The following is a 20070-nucleotide window of genomic DNA, read 5'->3' as shown; positions in this document are numbered from 1 at the left end:
GCTAAAGAAAAAGGACTTTAAGTTTGACACAGCAACTGCAATCTTCTACAATCCAGAAACACAGAGGCCTGAATTTAGGTATGCTTGCCACTGGCAACCCACGAGAGAACCACACAGGGAAGTAGCAAAGGCTAAAGTCACACTATGTAGCAGTTGGGCTCCATGGGAATTTTCCACTTTGCAAAGTAGGAAGCTAAGGAATGCATTTTCCAGCTGTAAAATTTGGGAAGGGCATAGGATTATTGAATTCCACCCTTGGCTGGGAGAAAATTGGGCTGAAAGATGACTTGGTGAACAAAACAGGTCATGCTCTGTGAAAGGAGAGCCCCTTTCTGAGTCACCAGCGTTACTTCTCACGGTTCCAAGGTTTCCCTTGATAATCTTCCCCTTCAGGATCAGTCAGACTCAACCCTCCTTAATTAGCAGAGCCCACATTGCTCAGGTGCATGCTACCTTTCCTCACCAGCCTCACTGCTCACCTCTGGAGAGACCGTATTTTGGAATGTCAACTCTGCAAGTTTCGACAATGCCTGCCTGACTCTGTTCAGAGAGCCAGAACCTCAGAAGACTTTTGTAAAATACATGGTAATACAATGCATGACGGCATTACTTGCTCAAGGCCTGCCAGAGCTGGGGCTGTTTGGAGTAAGCCTTCCTCAGAAGAAAATAAAGGCTTAAGGAAACATCTCAACACAGGAGATAGAACAGTCTTGGGACCTCCTTACCAATATCCTCCCTGTGTGGGGGTTGTGTGGTTGTTGAGAATCTTCTCTTTTCTAACCACCCTTCCACTTCTGTTTCTTGCTGTTCCGGACAATTGTCATAGTTAAGAGATGTAAGGATTTTTATTGTTGAAAATATCACATATTTTCAAAGTCCCCGGAGAGCCCCTTGGAGGAAAGACATCATGAAAATCCTTCACTCAGAGGAGCAACTAGGAGGCTGCTTATGTGATGCGGCCATTCTGGACCCTGTCAGTTCCTCTCAACAACTGTCTTGGTCAGCTCAGGCAACCATAAGAAGATACCATGGGCCCGGTGGCTTAAACAACAGAACTGTATTTTCTTCCAGGCTGGAAGGCCATGATCAAGGAGCTGGCAGGCTTGGTTTCTGGTGAGGGCTCTCTTCACGGCTTGTAAACAACTGCCTTCCCCCTATGTCTTCACACAGCAGGGAGGGAAAGAGAGAGAGAGAGAGAGTTCTAAGTGTCTCTCTTTTTTTTTTAATTGAATTATAGTTGATTTACAATGTTGTGTTAATTTCTGCTGTACAGCAAAGTGATATAGTTCTACATATATATACATACTTTTCATATTATTTTCCATTATGGTTTATCACAGGCTACTGAATATAGTTCCCTGTGCTATACAGTAGGACCTTGTTGTTTATCCATTCTATATATAATAGTTTGCATCTGCTAATCCTAAACTCCCAGTCCATCCCTCCCCCACCCTCCCTCACCCTTGGCAACTACAAGTCTGTTCTCTATGCCTATGAGTCTGTTGCTGTTTCATAGATATGTTCATTTATGTCACGTTTTAGGTCCCCCTTGGTGTCTCTCCTTATAAGGACACTAATCCTGTTGGATCAGGGCCCCACCCGTATGACCCCATTGAACTGTAATTACCTCCTTATAGGTTCTATCTCTAAATATAGTCATATTCATTCAACACATGAATCTGAGGGGGACACAATACAGTCCATAGTAGTGACCTTGAGAGAGGGACTCTTATCCCCTATTCTGCACACAGGGAAGCTGAGGCTCAGAGGAGTTGAACCAGGTGCCTGAGGACACCAAGTGGCCGGCAACAGGGCAGGATTCAGACTCAGCAGTTATAAAACCTGCCCTCCAGCTTCTCCAAGAGAGATGTATGCCTTTCAGAACTTTGAAGGATGGAAACCTCATGACCTCGAGTGATCTAAGTTAGACTGCCTCCATCCCTGTCCAACCTTTTACACACTCATCGCTCCCAGAAGTCGTTGGAGAGATTTATCTGTTAAACACCCATCTCTCCACTAGACATTAACTATTTCAAGTACAGATGTTTGTCACCTTAGTCGTTGTCATATCCTACTGCCTGGAACAGAGCTGGCACAGAGTAGGTGCACACTAAGTAGTTAATAAGTGACCATATGAAGTGTCCTCCTTTGGTGTCATGAGCTGTCCTGCGCCTAATCATCACCCTGTATTTGCTGTTTGTAGGTATTAAATTTTTAAGGAATGTAAGGACTTGGTGGGTTGTTACTTGGTTTTATAGAGGGATGTTTAGGCCGCAGTTTCATGACTAAGAGAAAGAGGCTCTGAACGTGTGGTGTCAGGTGTTAGTGAAATGAAGTTGCTATAGGAGTTCATTTGTCAAATCACAGAGGCTCACCAAGTCGTAGGGAAACAGGGACATCTGCACTTGCTGGTGAATTTCCTGGGCATGTCGCCCTCTGGGTGGTCACTCTAGAGGTCCCCAGCCCACCTCGTCCTCCTCACGAGGCAGGCCAGCACACTGCGGCGAAGGGCAGGACGTCAGGCTGAGCTGTTTCAACACGAGCGTCACACGTGAGAGCATCACCCTCATCGTCGTTAGAAAGCGGTGCCCCAGCCAACCCTCAGTAGCATCCTTACCCTTGTTGCAGGGACATGATCTGAAGGCTGGACTGGGGTCCCTGGGCACCCACCAAAGGGAGGAGACCCTCCTACAGGAGGGACCCCGACAGGAGCCACCAAGAGTGAGCTGGGAAGATTCCGGCAAAATCAGCTAAATAGACAATAGATTGAGCAAATCCAGAAGGACGTTTCCCAGGTCAGGCTGTAGGTAGCTTTGCTCTATTAGTGCAGCCAAGTTCACATGAAGGACCAGCAGACCAGGACCCAGAATCAAGGGGCCTGTCCTGGGATGTTGAGACAGAGAGGCTGCTGGAACGGACACAAGGATATCCAAGGGTCCGTGATGAATGATTCTGCTTTGGGCCATTTAAATGGTCTGTGAGACATTTTCTTAGGAGTGTTAGAATTTACCCTCCTCTCAGTAATAGAGACCTACTCCTTGAATTCATTCTAGAATTTTGATCATGGGTCTGAAGAAACTCATAGAGAATTTTTGATATCCGGGAAATGGAAAGAGGTGCCCGTGTGTGTGTGTGTGTGTCTGTATTGGAGGCTTGCAGAAGGCAGTTGGCTGGCTCAGCCATTGTACCTCTGCAGGTTGTTCTGAAGGAGACTTAGACAGGCTGGCTCAGAACTTGATGTCCTCCATTCCACCTAGTTAGTGTTTTATCGTGTGCCCTCGTGGCCCAATATTTCAGCCCCGGCCTTGGGCTCGGGCCTGTGTGTGTCTTTGGCCTCTGGAAGCGCTCACTGTGGACTTGCGGGGTGCATGGGGTAACTGGGGCCACGGGTGAGAAAGCAGTGCTTCTCCTGAGTTGGGAGGGCGTCATTGTTTCATATGAAAGGAACTCCAGGCTATCAGGCAAACCCCCATTGAAATAGAAAGTATCATAACACATTCCAGAGTTGAAGTTACACGATCCCCTGTCAGGGAGGACGATGGGAAATCAGCGCCGCCTTGTCACATAGGTGTGGATTCTGAAGTGTTCCCACGGCCTCTAATCTTTGGTTCCATGACAGAAAGTTATTATCACATCCCTAAGTGCTGTCAGACCAGGCCCAATACTCTTTGTGCTTTCACCCGACGGTAGCAGGGCCCCAAGGGGTGGAACCCTCGCCCCAGCCTCTCGATGTCTTATTTGGACACAAATAAGTTTGAGCTGGAGTTTGTGTTGGCTCCAGACCAGGGATCTAAGGGTCAAGGGGCCTTAAAGGCCACGGGCCACCATGGTGAGATTCCCGAGGGCTTGCTACTGCTGATGAAATTAAAGCCATTCGCTTGAGCCTGTGATGAACTAAGGCTAAAATGAGAATAAGACCAACAATAGCACAGTGTGAAGATTCTGTTTGACAAGGAGACTAATGCCTTTATTTTAACAGAACGCATTCAGTATAATAAGAAAAGGGGTCACAGAAGCCTAAAGTGGTCCAATTGATTTTAGAAAACAGACGGTATCCCCTTAGTTTAAAGCCTGGGGCTTTGGAGAGAACCCTGGCCCCGAGCTTGGGGTCCCAGCCAAGCAGTGGCTATGGACACATTAAATAGCTGTGACAGGAAGAGTTGAGCCAGTTCACCACCAGGGCTCCATTTAACTAAGATCTGGTTATTCTATGACTCCAGACTAGTTGGTTCAGGTGACTAGGAAGCCTTATTTCCAACGGGCTTTCCAAGAGTTGCCATGTTCTCCATCTTTGATTACTGGATGTTAGCAGACTTGGTGTAAACATGGCCTGAAGAGTGATCACTTGGCAGGAGGTACACCTGAGCCAAGAGGCACCTAGGGTCTGATGAGTGAGAAGCGCTCCTGGCAATAGAATCCACACCCTCCCTCCCCAGGAGCAGAGGGAGACAGGAAGAAAGGCAACTAACGTTATGGAGCCCCCAACCCACAGGGCACCAAGCCTCGTGCCATAGACCCACGACCCCTCCCTTCAAGCACTCAGCAGATAGCTGTGTCACCCCTGCTTTGGGCCAGGCACTGGGGATTTGGTGAAAAACAAGGTTGTCCAGTCCCAGTCCGCACGGAGCTTGCATTCTATGGCGGGCGAGGGGGAGGACAAAACACACTCAGCAACTTAGTGCCATTCCAGAGGCTATGAGACCTAATGAGAGAGGAGACCTGGTCCAGACTGGGGGTGGGGTCACGGAGGGCTGGATGAAGAGGGGAGAAAGAACATTCCAGACAGAAGGAACAGCACGTGCAAAAGCGCCAAGGTGCGAAGCCGTCTGGCCCCTGCGAGGGATGGAGAGAGGCCAGTGGGTGCGAAAGCAGAAAGCAGAGGGATGAGTCTTTGGAGTTGAACTTGGGGAGGGTAGTTCCATGGACCAGGTCCTAGCAAGCTTCGTAGGCAGTGGTCTGGGTTTGATTTTTACCTTACGGGAGGAGGGAGACCGTTTATAGGTTTGAAGTAGGGGAGTGATGTGATCTGATGTGCACTTTTAAAAAGATTACAGTGGCCACGGTGGGGAAGATGGATGAGAGGGGCAAGAGAGGAGACCAGCTGGGGGTGGGGAGGATGGAGAAGAGAAGTGTTATCATTCCTGTTTTTCAGATAAATTCACTAGATCAGAAGACACCTTAATGAAAGGAAAATACAGGCCACTTACCCAGAGATATTCACGATGTGTATACTGTCTAATGATCAATATCAAGAATAGATAGAAACTATAGATAGATACAGATATATTTTATGTGTAAGAAGAAAAGCACACACAACCCCATTTAAAAAGTGGGCACATGACCTGAGACAGCATTTTGAGACGAGGGATAGGTAAGTATCTGAAGAGATGTGTACATAACTGGGGATCAGGGAAATACAAGTCAAGCCATAGTGAGATGCAATTTTATACTCATATGATTGGAAAAATGTTAGAAGCCTGTCCATACTCAGTGCTGGAGAAGATGAGGATTTGCAGGATTCCTCATGCATTGCAGCCACTTTGGAAACCACGTTGGCAGTATTTCCCCAATTCACATGCCTTACAGCTCATCCGGTTGCCCTCCTAGGTCAGTAGCCGAGACCGACACTTGCAGATATTCACCAGGGACATGTACAGGAATGGTCACAGCTACAAGGCCCACATATAGAAACCTGGCAGCCCCCCAGATGCCCATCAGCAGGAGAGCGAGTGAATAAACCACAGTGTAGTCAAGATAGCGGAATAACATGCGGCAGTATACTGTCAAGTTCAAAACAAACACCAAACCCCCAACGCTGTAACGTTACACCTTTTCCATAAAGCTTTTAGGAATACACAGAGGTGCGATAAGCTATGTAAAAAGGCAAGTGGGGGAGTAACGAGCATGGAATTCAGGTGGTAGTTACCTTGATGGGAGGAGGCTGGGGGGAGGGGAACCCACAGGTTAGACATGATTATTGTCAAGGCTCTAACTCCCACGTGGGGGGCTTATTCACAGCGCGGGTGCTGATTACAGAATTTAAAGTAATTAATTAAATAAATAAACATAAAGGAAGGCCGCGTATTGACCGATGAACAGAATGTGTCATATCCTGAGGATTATGGTGAGTTTAGTTCTGTCCACCTGGAGTCTTTAAAAAGAAGTAACGGGGCTTCCCTGGTGGCGCAGTGGTTGAGAGTCCGCCTGCCGATGCAGGGGACGCGGGTTCGTGCCCCGGTCCGGGAAGATCCCACATGCCGCGGAGCGGCTGGGCCCGTGAGCCATGGCCGCTGAGCCTGCGCGTCCGGAGCCTGTGCTCCGCAACGGGAGAGGCCCGCGTATCGCAAAAAAAATAAATAAATAAAATAAAATAAAAAGAAGTAGAGATGGGAAAGGAGTGGGGGACAGTAACTAGCCCACAGTTACCCACCTGTCTGGGGCAGAGCCAGACCTTAAATCCTCCTTGATCCTGGCCTGAGTACCTGATTCACCCATGAGACCACCGCTGGGAATGATGGTCTCGTGGGCGAGGAGAGAAGGGGGCTGTGGGTGATCATGGTCTCCCAGAAGCTTGACCTGCATGGGATCTTTCTGCCTGGAGCTGGCCCTGTCCTGAACCGGGATGGCTGGAAAAGGTTACAAGTGGATGGGACTCCATTCGCCCATCGGCAGCGCTCCTTCCAGGCACTGCAGGAAGGTGATGGCTACAGGCGTGGCTGTCAGTGGGCTCAAGGCTTACGCTTTCCCAGGAGGAAGAGGAGATGAATTGTGGCTGCACAGAAAGCCCATATCCGAGTCCATGAGGACAGGAAGGACTGGAGAGGACAGTGGCCAGGAGGCTTGGGAAGGGGGGGCCGGAGGCAGCGGGGAGAGGAAAGGAGGTTTCAAAGGAAAGGGAGGTGAGAGTGAAGCTGGGAGTGGTGAGTCCACTCCCAGCAGAGGCTTTGATGTGCAGGGGGAGGAGAAACGATTTGCCCCATCAGATCAGGGCCTCGGGTCTTAGCATCATTTTGTGGTTTACAGTTTAATGATTGCGTCCCAAATGCCAGTCTTCCAATCCCTGTTCTACCACCACTCCCAGAAATGAACACAGCACAAAGGATGTGTGTCTCTATCTGACCAAATCTTCAAAATACCTTGACCCTTAGGAAAAATATATTGTTATTAATAGCACTACAGACACAGCTCACTGCCCCTCCCCTGGCCAAAATCAGTTTTGCATTCAGACTTCTGTGTCTTAGAGAGAGTGATGAGATGGTGCTCGTAGGGGCGACGGCAACAAAGGACATTTGGGTCCAGTGAATTGAGCTGCAAGTGAAGGAAGCCGAATAGGGAAGTTGCATGTTTCAAGGAGATAACGTGTCCCCCTTAGATCTCTCCTGTCAGATCACAGCGGCTAGATCCCTTGACTGTACATGAAACTTAACAACTGTCAAGTTCTGAACCTCCAGTCTGCACCTCTGGGGAGGGACCGAGGCAGTGACGACAAAAGTCATCATTATAGTCGAGTCTAGTGAACGAGGAGGCCACGTGCCTGGCGGAGGCTGGTTCCGTCGAGACGTAGGAGCAAACGGCCAGTGCACATCTCACAAGCTGCTTGCAGCTCAGGAGCTGGGTTCCTGTCCCGGCTCCAGCTAAAGAGGCCAGCTGAGCTCAGACAGTGGCTCGCCTAGACCTCAGCTTGAGTCTCTGTATCAGTGATCCACAAATACGGCCCACGGGCTGATTTTGTAAATAAAGTTTTATTAGAACACAGCCACACCTGTATCATCTTTCGTGTTACAACAGCACAGTTGAGTAGCTGCAACACAGACTGTATGGCCCACAAAGCCTTAAAATATGTACTATCTGACCTTTTGACAGAAGGGTCAGAAAAATCTGTCAACTCCTGACCTATATTAGGAAGTTAGCTGGATCATTACTTCCCAAAATGGGAGTGCTAACACCTCAGGGGGTACACAGCTGAAAAGTCATAGTCCTTTCCAAGCAGGGTTAATGTAAGGATTAAACATATGTAAAGATTTAGACCAAGGTACATAGTACAAATTAGCGTTCTTTCTATTTCTATTGTACAGTTATTTGGAGGTTGAACTTTTACTACCAGAACTTTTATTTATATTTATTTTTTAATCTAAAATTAAGCTTTGTAACATTTACTATATTAGTACTTACATTCATATATATACTTCACATGTAAATTAATTTTTCAAAATTTACTGCTATTAATAATAGCTAACAGTTTATTGAACATTTGTTGTGTGTCATTGAGTGTTCTGAGAGCTTCACAGGCATTAACTCTGACAGAAAGGGGCTTCTGGCCCCATTTTACAGGTGAAGGAACTGAGGAACAGAGAGGTGATGTAATTCGCCGAAAGTCACACTACTAGGGAATGACAGATCTGCATCTGAACTCAGGAGGGCCCAGCTTCTCAGGTCCTTTGCTATGTGTCCTCTCATAAACATACACATGTTGACTATATATGCTCCAAACCTTTTTTTTCTTTTTAATTAGTGGGGGTATATGATCAGTTAGGTGTGGATGGTCTCGGAGATGCTGTCCAGGACTGCACGTATCTGCTTCTGTGGGACTTTGGCCTGGTGAAGACTGACAGCTCCCCCGCGTCCTGACGTGTTCTCTTTCCCTTACAGCCCACCCGGAAAGAGCTGCCCTGCTGTTCGTGTCCAGTGTTTGCATCGGTCTTGCACTCACACTGTGTGCCTTGGTCATCAGAGTGTCCTGCACCAAGGACTTCCGGGAGCTGCAGCTGGCGAGGGAGCACCTGGTGCCAGGAAGCGACAAAGCCGAGGAGGACAGCCAGGATGAGGAGGGGGAGGAGGACTCCTCCGACTCCGATTTTCCAGGGGAACTGTCGGGGTTTCGTAGGACTACATATCCTGTCTACAGTTCCATAGAGGCTGCAGAGCTGGCAGAAAGGATTGAGCGCAGGGAGCAAATCATCCAGGAAATATGGATGAACAGTGGTTTGGACACTTCACTCCCAAGAAACATGAGCCAGTTCTACTGAAAACCAGATGCATCTTGATATGATCACACTTTCTGAAGAGGGAAGGGTTGAGAAGGCCCCTCCAGTTCTGTTTCACTCGTACCTTCTATGAAGGAGAACTTGTCATGTCATCCAATACTGAGGAAGCCAGAAAGTTCTTAAAGGGACATTTCAAACTGTTTACAGCACATTTCAAAATAAATATGGAGGGAAGAAGTCTTGGTTTTCTGTATTTATTTAAATTCATGTCTATATGCTAACAGAACTAGAGTTCACATTTATTGAGCACTTATAATGCCAGGCACTGTTCTAGCTGCTTTTCATGTATTAAGTCATTTAATGCTCACGACAACTTCGGGAGATGGTACTGTCATTATCGTTTTACAGATGGGTAAACAGAAGATCCCTATCTATCCATAAAAGAATTATACTAATATTCACAATGGCAAGCGTGAGTTCAGTCACTCCACGTTCACTGGTGGTAGACTTTAATCACTAACATAATTTGTTTAGAGAAGGGATTGGCAAAGTTTGTTTTCTTTTTAAGGGAAAGATAATATGTTAGGCATCGTAGGTCAGATAGGTCTGCCACAACTACTCACCTCTGACCCTGGAGCTCAAAAGCAGCCACAGCTAATAGGTAATGAATGAACACGGCTGTGTTTCAATAAAACTTTATTTGTGGGAACTGCAATCTGAAATTAACTTTCACATGTCACATATTTCTCTTTTTAATCAATTATTTTAAAATGTAAAAGCCATTCTTAGCTCATGGGCTGTCCAGTAGCCTACAGGCAGTAGACTAGATTTGGCCTGCCTCTTGATTTTGTAAATAAAGTATGGTTTATAACGCCTAAAACATTTACCCTTGCAGGAAAAGCTTGCTGACCCCCGACTTAGGTGAAAACTACAGAATTTCTAGTGGTAAAAAAACAGTCGACCAGATTCCCCAGCAGCCTGTGGGCAAGGATCAAGTAGAGCTACCTTTCAAATTATTGCCAAAAAATAGGTCCTACCATATTAGGGGGAGGGGCAGGTGAAGAAGTAAAAGAAAAAGGAGTTGAGGAAACAAGATTCCTGGTGGGAGAACTGGTGATGGTTTCTTTTAGAAGGCGCCCCCTGGTGGACAGGAGGCTTATAGCTGTGGAGTAGAATAAGAAAAGAATTTTTTTCTCTTTCTTGTCCTAGGGGGCTTCGAGCATTAAAATGATGGTGTTGACTATGAATGAGGTCTCCCTGCCTTATCTTACTTCATCATCACATCAGCCCTGCAAGCAGGCATATGTAGATGAGGGAGCTGAAGGCTGACAGTACTGGGGCCAAGTCATACGGTAGAAAGTGCTGGAGCTGGCTCAGCTGTAAGGTGACCAGGAAATACTAGCTGTTCCCTCAGGAACCCCAGTAACGACAGGTAGGACAGGAGGCATTTCTCTTTCAGCCCCCAGATCCTGAGGGCGAAAGGCCCATCCGAGGAATCCAGAGGAGGGGGTGGTGTGGAGGGAGGGGCCTGTCTCTCATCAACTAGCCCAGCTGCCTGGAGGGCAGAGGGGCTGCAGTTTTGTTTGTTTTTTAAAATTCAGTTTGTCCTAGTTCATTCATTCTGCTATAACAAAAACACCATAGACCAAGTGGCTTATAAAACCACAGAAATTTATTTCTCACGGTTTTGGAGGCTGGAAGTCCAAGATCAAGGGGCCAGGGTCTGGTGAGAGCCTGGCTTCCTGGCTCGTAGCTGGCGGTCTCACTGGATCCTCACGTGGCAGAAAGGCTGGGAGCTCTCTGGGGTCTCCTTTATAAGGGCACTAATCTTATCCAGGGAGGCTCTGCCCTCATGACCTGATCACCTCCCAAAGGCCCCACCTCCAAATACAATGGGTGTTAGGATTTACTCTGAGTTTGGGGGGAACACAAACATTTGGTCTACGCCAGAGATGAAATTCACACGAAGTAAGATTAACCATTTTAAAGCACACAATTCAGTGGCTTTTAGTACATTCACAGTGTCATGGGACCACCACTTCTATCTAGTTCCAAAACATTTTCAACATCAGAAAATAAAACCCCCTACCCATTCAGCAGTCACTCCCCATTCCGCCTTCCCTCCAGCCCCTGGCAGCTACCTCTCTACTTTCTGTCTCTATGCATTCACTTATCCTGGAGGGTTCATATAAAGGGAATCACACATATAAATGTAATCTTTTGTCACTGGCTTCTTTCGTGTAGCATAATGTCCTCAAGGTGATCCACGTTGTAGCATGAATCAGTACTTTCTTCCTTTTCGTGGCTGAATAATATTCCACTATATGTATAGGCCACATTGAGTTCATTAATTCATCCATTGGTAGACATCTGGGTTGCTTCCACTTTAGGCTACTGTGAATAGTGCTGCTGTAAACATTCATGTGTGTTTTCTTTTTCTTTTTTATCTTTTGGCCACACTGCACAGCATGTGGGATCTTAGTTCCCTGACTAGGGATCGAACCTGTGCCCCCTGCACTGGCAGCACAGAGTCTTAACCACTGGACCGCCAGGGAAGCCCCTCGTGTGGTATTTTAACAGCAGTGAAACCACATAAAACGGCAACCGCAGATAAAGTTGATGAGATATCTCGCGGATTCCATTCAACAGAGGGAAGGGGGAGTGAAGGTGAGTCAGAGTGAAACCCCCTTTCTCACCCCCGCTTCTGCCAGTTTCAGAGGGTGCTTCCCTTACACTTACCTGCGAAGGTGGGAGAGTAGAGACTGGTCCAGAGGGGTACCATATGGACAGGCGGGGGTCGTGTGGGCAGAGCTGAAATGCCTCAGCACCTCCAGGAACCCGAGTCCTCCATCTTTAATGGAGGGAATTGGGAGAAGTTGACAGGGCGAAGATGACTCGCCTTCAGTCTGTCATTAGAGATAAATCTGTTCTAGGTCATAGCAGAGAATGAACATATGGCCCCATTGTCTAACTTCTTCATGAGGATTTTGTTCTAATCAAAGAGAATCCTTGTCCTTTTATTTCCTGAGCTTTGAAGCACTTTGAAACTGTCTCAGGTCCCAGAACAGCCTCCGCCATGGTCTCTAGTTCTAATTCCCAAGCAGCATCTTCTCTGGCTCCGTGAACGTAACCGCTGTCCTTCCGATGACCTTGTGCAGCTAAAGAGAGAGCACGCGCCAGCTGAAGGTTTTCACTTTTCCAGTTGGAGGAAGAGCTGTGCCCACACTGACCTCAGTCTCAAAGCTCTTGTTGAATGCCGCGTTGGATCTTCCCTTATCTGCGTCTCCCCCCCAACACCAACCCACGTGCACACTCCTCCCAGGACCCCCGAGGAGGCAGCTGGAAGACAGGCCGGCCAAAGCGAGGGGCAGTCTTTGGCCTGATCAAAAGCAACGAGTTGTTTATTTGCATTTTCTGAGCCCAAGAGAAGAATGTCACGGTCTTCTCATGGAAGGAGCCTGAGAGGTCCTGCTGAGAATGTGTTTGGACGGGCACCACGCCCAGGAGGAAAAGGACCAAACCAGATTTGGATGAAGGATTTCTGATGGAGCGTGGTGGCTGGTGGAAGCTCCCAGGTGGAATTCCACCCGGGGAGTGTGAGGCACACATGGGCTGCTGCTTCTAAGTTCTGTGTTTCTCTGGGCCACAGACACCCCACTGTTTCCAAGCTGTGGGGTTCCGGAAGTCCTGTGCCAAGAGGCCAGCTCTCGGTGGGAGGTTTGCACGTGTCACTACCTCAGTTACTTGCTGCAAATGCTGACTTTCAAAATGCAAGCCGCCTGCTGTAAAATTAAGCCCTCATGGATTCACGGAACTTGTTAGCAGGGCCGCTCCCGCTCTGTTGATGCTGGGGCATTTGCTGCCGCTTCAGGAAAAAGCAGTGCTTACCCAGGGACCAAGCAGTTCCTGGGCGGCCCTGTGAGCGGTCCCACTGCCGACCCCGCAGATGGGCAGTGCGCGGTGCTGTGGCCGCCCAGATCCCTGTACCAAGCCTGCTACCTGCCCCAGCTGCTGCGAGGGTGACCTAACGGCCCACAGCTGCCCTCTTTTGCAGAGAATTGCCCCCTCACCATTTTTGTCTTAGTCTGCGTGGGCTGCTATAACAAAACTACCACAGACAGGGTAGCTTATAAACAACAGAATTTTTTTTCTCAGTTATGGAAATGGACGTCCAAGCTCAGGGTGCCAGCATGGTGGGGTGAGGGCCCTCTTCTGGGTTGCAGACTTCTCGCTGCGTCCTCACATGATGGGAGGCACACGGGGCACTAATCTCATTCATGAGGTCTTTGATCGAAAAACCTCCCGAAGGCCTCACTTCCTAATACCATCACCTTTGGGAGTTAGGATGTGAACATACGAATTCGGAGGGACACAAACATTCAGACCATAGCACTTTTCTTACAAGTATTTCCGCTAAGAGCACTGTTTCAATAAACCACTCATTCAAGGATCTCGGAAACTGACCTGAGACATCCAGTGTGAGGGGCCTGGGGGTACCTATTTGGTCCCTGTCGGCCCACACTGCTGGCACAATGCCACCCGCAGCCTCTGGGGGAGCCAGAGTGGAAGGAACATGGGGGAGCCTCCCCACTAGCAAGCGATGTCAGGGAAGAGTTAGCCGTTGGTTCATACATCTGGCATCTGGTGAGTCTCAGAAAAGTGATGCCCACAAGGGCCCCCTTTCAATCTGTCCCTGTCCTTCTCCATGCGTGGCGACCCCCTATTCTGGCTCCAGGTTACCTGGGGGACCAAGGTCTGACGCTGAGTCCTCCCTGGCAGCGGGGGGAGCTGCATGAACCTTCTCATCCACTTTCCCCAGGGCTGATCCACTCTCGGCAGCCCATATTGTCTAGTGGGGGCCTCCTGGAAAGCACCACTGCCCTGAAACTTTCACCCCACTCCCTGCCCCACCCAGACCCTGGAACACTGATGTCAACCAGACTGGACATGCCTCTGCACCAGCCCTGGCCTCAGGGTCCCCCTCCTGCTGTGCTGCCCTCTTGTTTCCCAACTTCTGTCTGACTTGGTCTTAGCTTGGTCTCAGGAAGATCTATCTGTGCTTCAGTTTCCTCATCTGTAAAATGGGCACAATAATAGTAACTCCTCCCTAGCGGTGTGGAGAGTGACCGTGCTTCACACCTAATAAGAACCACCGTAAATGAAAGCTTTTATCTTCGATTATTTCTTCCTCCTGAGGGTCAGCATCCAGCAGGGCCAAAACTTCTCCAGTTTTACCACATTCAGGGCATCAGCCAGAGCTCTAGGGCAAAGTAAGAACAAGCTGCTGAGGGGGAGAACAAGGCACCCCTCCAGCCTCACCACAGAGGGGAGTTTGGAGGAGGAATGACTGTGCAGAGCTCCAAGGAAAGTGTCAAGGCCTGACCTTGCTGGGAGTCTTCAGCCAAGTCCATTGTGAAGTTTCCCACACTTGGACTTGAAAGGCCAGGCCCAGTATTGGCAGGATAGCTGTAAACCCGGAACTATGGTCACTGGGTTTTCAGAAGCCCATTGTAAGCCTGACCACCAATGCAGAGTTGGCCAAACTCCATCCCATGACTGGACGGTAGCCTCAGAGATTAAATCCTAAATAAATACTCCAACTAAATGCCCTGTCAATTGGAAGCCACCCTGGCCTATAGCTGGAAGTAAGACAAGAAAGAAGCGCGATAGCATCAACCAGATAAGGGAGAATTCAGGAAGCCAGCTAATAATTATCCAAGGCCATCACATCCTTTGTAGGAATTTCAAATCAACAGGCACCTCCCCGTGGGGGCAGTGCTGGGCTCCCTGGAGAATGAATGAGACGGTACTAATCACCACGCTGATCGTCTGGTACGGAGCCAGCAGCCACGTGTGCTTAGCTAATCTTAAACTGAAATCAGTTCATAACATTTATTTATTTATTTATTTTTAAGTTTTTAAATTTTGACTGCATTGGGTCTTCGTTGCTGCACGCAGGCTTTCTCTAGCTGCGGGGAGCAGGGGCTTCTCTTCGTTGCGGTGCGCGGGCTTCTCATTGTCGTGGCTTCTCTTGTTGCGGAACACGGGCTCTAGGCGTGCGGGCTTCAGTATTTGTGGCTCGTGAGCTCAGCAGTTGTGTCTCGCGGGCTCTAGAGCGCAGGCTCAGTAGCTGTGGTGCACGGGCTTAGTTGCTCCGCGGCATGTGGGATCTTCCCGGACCAGGGCTCGAACCCGTGTCCCCTGCATTGGCAGGCAGATTCTTAACCACTACGCCACCAGGGAAGTCCAGTTAATAAAATGTAAAAGTGAGCTCTTCAATCACGCTAGTCACTCAGTGGCCACGTGGCCAGTGGCTCCCGTCTTGGACGGTGCAGAGAGCTCTTTTAGGTGATGCTGAGCTGGTGTATTAAGTCAGACTCGGAGACACAAGCCCAACTCACTGCAATGAAATGGAGCAGATATTTTATTACCAACCAAGGGGGTAATCAGATCAAAATCCCAGGCACAGAAACATGGGGTAAAGTACCTCCTACTCCCACCCTGGCTCACCTTCCTGGGGATGCCCTCACACGTCCCTAGTCTCCAAGCCCTCAGGGCTCGGTCCTGCGGGGACACCTCGGTGCAGCCCAGCCTTTGTGGGAACCGACCCCTGCAGAGCCGCGCCCGCAGCCGTCATGTCCACCTTTGCTGCCCCAGCTGCACACAGCTCATGGCGCCCTTTTGCTCTGACCACCTGTCCTGCCGCAGCTGCTGCCACCAGCCCTCCTCTGGGCACCGCTGCTGCTATCAATTCACCTTTTATTATTGCCTCGTGAGAAGAGCGTGCCTTCCGAGAAGAGCCAGCGCCCCTTCCTCCTGGCCCAGCAGGCTAGCGGCACCCCCAGGAAGCGTCCAGAGGAACCTCAGGCCAAGCCCTCTTCACACCAAGGCCCTGTCTCCCCATTTCCCAGGCAGCAGTGGCTGGTCCACCAGGCCCACACCTCCTACCCTCCTCTTCCTCGTAACCTTCAGGACCTTCCATCTTTTTGCTGAACCTGTGAGTGGAGTCAGCAGAGGCCCTCTTCTTTATCCTTTGGAGGTTTTAGCTTCACAAGACAGAGTATAAGAATGACATTAGCCCAATTCCCTGGCGGTCCAGTTCGCTGCTGAGGCCTGGGTTCAGTCCCTGGTGGGGGAACTCAGATCCTGCGAGCCTTGGGGCGGGACCAGAAAGAAAAAAGAAAAAAGGAATGACATCAGATGGTCAAACCAAATGGCCATGGGAGCCCAGAGAGAACGATTCTACCTAATGGGCTGGAGATGCTTAATGGAGACGGTGCTCAACAGGGTCCTCAGGAATGAGCAGAATTTTTTTGTTTGTTTTTTTTGCGGTACGCAGGCCTCTCACTGTTGTGGCCTCTCCCGTTGCGGAGCACAGGCTCCGGACGCGCAGGCTCAGCGGCCATGGCTCACGGGCCCAGCTGCCCCGCGGCACGTGGGATCTTCCAGGACCGGGGCGCGAACCCGTGTCCCCTGCATCGGCAGGCGGACTCAACCACTGCTCCACCAGGGAAGCCCATGAGCAGAATTTTAAAAGGTGAAGGTGAGGAAACCTGAGGGGGAGACGGGAGCCGCAGCAGTGGGCCAGGAGGTGGGAACAGGAAGGGGATGTTTGGGAATGGGGAGCTGCCAGGGTAAGGGGCGCCATGGGAAATCAGGCTGACGGGGTAGAGAACACCACGAGCTGGGTCTGGACTCCAGGGTGCAGGACTGGCTGTAGGGGGCATCACCCACTTTGGGCAGGATCCCTCCATCTCCAAGAAGCAAAAGCCAGTGTTCAGAGCACGTAAGGGACTTGCCTATTCAGCGCACCCACAGCCAGTAACGGGCTGGGCCTGGCCTCAAACCTGGGCCTCGAACTCTTGGAACAGTAATGGCTCCTGATTTTAAGGTTGCTGGTGACTATCCGGCTAGTCTTACTATCTTATAAGTTACCAAATTACAGCTTAATTTTCTGTTGGAGAAATTAAACAACGTTCTTAGAAAGCTATTCCAGGGACTGACTCGCAAGGGTGCTTGAAAATGCAGTGGGGACTTCCCTGGCGGTCCAGGGACTTCCTTGGTGGTCCAGCGGTTGAGACTTCGCCTTCCAGTGCAGGGCGTGTGGGTTTGATCCCTGGTGGACGAGCTGGGATCCCACATGCCTCGCAGCCGAGAAGCCAAGACATAGACGGAGGCAACATTGTAGCAGATTCATTGAAGACTTTGAGAACGGTTCACATCAAAAAAACTCTTAAAAAAAAAAAGATGCAATGAACTTCTCCAATGATACAAATATATGTCCAGGACCTGACAGATGATCTGTAGCAGAGCCATTCTTTGGAATGTTCCCAATCTTTGCCTGAAGATTGCTCACGGCCCAACTGCACTTCTTTCAGATGGGTCCGGCAGAAAATCCAATTGGGGATTTATCTTGAGATGAAAATGCAGCCTTCCTGCTTGTAAGCAAACTGCCCACGATATCATGAGCTCAGACTGCAGGACTCAGTAGAACAAAGACAGGAAGGCTGGTCACTTCCGATCGGGGCTGCATATTAATTCCCCGTACTTTGTTGCAACTCATGACTCCATGCATGGAGTTCTTTCAAGAAAAGAAAAATAGACCTTGTCATTTCCTATTGTTTCAAAGACAAAATCCAGCCTGGGAAAGATTACGGCAAGAGGAAGGGGACTCGTGTTCAGATGACTAAACAGCAATCTGACCTGGAAAATGCTTGATTAGTTTCCGAGGAAGGGAGGGAGTAGCAATTAGAGGGATATGTAGAATCATGATATTACCTCCCTCACGGAGAAAAAGCAAAATGTTCCCAACCCACTAACCATGAAGGAGCAAGAGAATGTGTTAGGAATCTACAAAACCCAGTGAGTTGCCTCCCAGCTCTGAGCTCCCCGAACTTCCTTCCTTAGAACTTGACCTCTGATTGTAAAGCCTCTGGACCCTGGGAGAGCAAGGCGTGTGCTGTCAGCAGAGGGGGACTCACAGGAGCTATAGCCAGACTCGCCTCCTCCGAGGTTTCTGTTAAAACAGACTTGCCTACATCACTCAGCTCAGGCACGTGGAAAACTTCTTTTCTTATGGAAGATGTCTTGGGAGGAATTCCAACTGTTCGGAAAAAATTAGAATAAAGACGGGTTGTACTGTGTTTTTAAATGAGGTAGATCTGTACATACAGACATGAAAACTTCTTGAAGTCTTATTCAATGAAAAGGGCAAATTGGAAAATAATGCATAGATTATGATATCATTATGTAAAAGAAAAAGACTCCCACATAAAACTATATTTTTCTGTGTATGCATAGAAATCTATAGGTCTGCCTCTCACATCTGCAGGTCGGAGAGGAGGAACGAGTGTTACATACCGAACAGCGAAGTGTTAAAATGTTATAGACATCAGGCCGAAAATATAAAGTTATATAAATGTTCTCTTGCCTTCCTTGACACATATACCTTTATAACGACCTTGAAGCCCAGGTTCAAACAGAATTCCCAGGCTTTTCAGGGTTTGATGCGGCAACACGGCTGCATGGGGAGGAGGGGGCTGGTCTCATACTCTGGCCCCTGACCCACCCTTCGAGTCCCACCTCCCTTCTGTCCCTCCCTGGGAAGGGCCTCCCATACTGAAGTGTGGATGACACGGCTCCTGTGTCCATTCCCTGTTCCATCCATGCCCCCGACAGCCTTAAGTATGTGATCTCCTGCTGGGGGCCCAGCCCTGTAGGAAGTCAGGATAGCTGACAAGGCACTGGGGTGAAGGACAGGGTGGAGAAGGCTGGAAGAGAGTGGAGAGCAGGTGGGTCAGGGCGAAGGGAAGGGATTCTGTACAAGGGCAAACAAAAAGCCCAAATATGGGGGGTACCTGGGCTGCAAGATATAAGCAGGTAGGTGACAGGGCTCAGGAAGCCCAGGCAGAGGCCAGGCTGGGCCTCTCAGCCTCCTGCCCATCGGAAACCCCAGGGAGGGAATTCCCTGGCAGTCCAGTGGTTAGGACTCTACGCTTTCGCTGCCCGGGCTTGATGCCTGGTCGGGGAACTAAGATCCCACAAGCCGTACAGCACGGCCAAAAAAAAAAAAAAAGAACGAAACCCAGGGGAGTTTGTGATAAGAATGCAGATTCCCAGGCCCTGCCCCCTGAGACTCAGTGGCTCTTGGGTGGGGATTTGGAATCTATCCTCTTAGACAATGTGAAGAGCCCTGGGCGGGGGCTGCAGATGGGCTGAGGACAAGGTCCTTGAGGACCTCAAGAGGTCCTTGACCTGGGAAAGGCAGGGGGCAGGAAGCCAAGCAGGTGAAGACAGCTCAACTTCACGCCTCCAGAAACCCCTGACCCTCCTGTAAGCCTGTCTAAAAGCTCCCACTGACCTAGTGGGTATCCTTGGGTGTCTGCCTACAGGGCTGGTGAGAAGCTCAGGTGAGTGGGTTTTACAAGCACTTCCCGTATCTGTAGTAATTTCAGCTAGGGTGACCCACCATCCTGGTTTGCTGGGGGCCAAGGGGTCTTCTGCAATGCGGGAGTCTCAGCACTAAAACCAGGGTCGTCATCCTGGGCAGTCGTGATGGGTGGACACACACGGGTGGTCACCCTAATTCTCACCTTCCTTCTGACCAGGCAGTGCAAGGATAGAAGTCTCACGTTGCAACGAACAGCCACCGGGTTCTAAATCTCATTTTCCTTAAATCCATGTCCCAAAGAAATATTATAGCGTTTGCTCTTTTTCGTTTTATAAGGCATGTTGAAAAACTGCCATTCATCTCTAAATCCCTCTTTTCAGTCACTTTTAATATCCTTTTAATATAAGAGAGAAAGAGAGAAGGCCCTTGGTACTGAAACTTCACATACTTGGACTAGACCCAAAGGTGAATATTTATTTCAGCAAAATTTATTCAGGGTCTTGAAAGTCAAGTGTGTGAATATAAAATGCACCTTTTCAGTCTAAAATAATGCCCTTTTCTGCGCTTGGATGCCTGAATCATGAAATGTCAGGTTGACATATTCGGCGATCCCAGGAATGTGACCCTAGAAAACAAGAAAGGAGAACGCGGTGCTTCTAAGGTCGTGGGCTCCTTGGGGCCTGCGAGGCTGCCCAG

The 20070-nt window shown here is 49.2% G+C and overlaps 1 protein-coding gene across 3 annotated transcripts in view; it reads left to right on the top strand.

Annotated features, from left to right (window-relative positions):
• EVA1C (eva-1 homolog C) overlaps window positions 1-9553 on the top strand; it is an 83606-nt gene extending 74053 nt beyond the window's left edge. The window contains exon 8 of one of the 3 annotated variants that reach the window (XM_030880765.3): window positions 8650-9553. In XM_030880765.3, coding sequence (XP_030736625.1) covers window positions 8650-9026 — 377 coding nt within the window. In that variant the 3' untranslated portion in view covers window positions 9027-9553. The remainder of the gene's footprint in view (window positions 1-8649) is intronic. The other 2 variants (XM_030880764.3, XM_030880766.3) reach the window with 2 other exon arrangements.
• The last annotated feature ends 10517 nt before the right edge of the window (window positions 9554-20070 follow it).

The sequence above is a fragment of the Globicephala melas genome, chromosome 4 (assembly GCF_963455315.2).
Source record: "Globicephala melas chromosome 4, mGloMel1.2, whole genome shotgun sequence".
Taxonomy (NCBI): Eukaryota; Metazoa; Chordata; class Mammalia; order Artiodactyla; family Delphinidae; genus Globicephala; species Globicephala melas.
The sequence above is the reverse complement of the archived record's forward strand: the minus strand, read 5'-3'. Positions and strand labels throughout refer to the sequence as shown.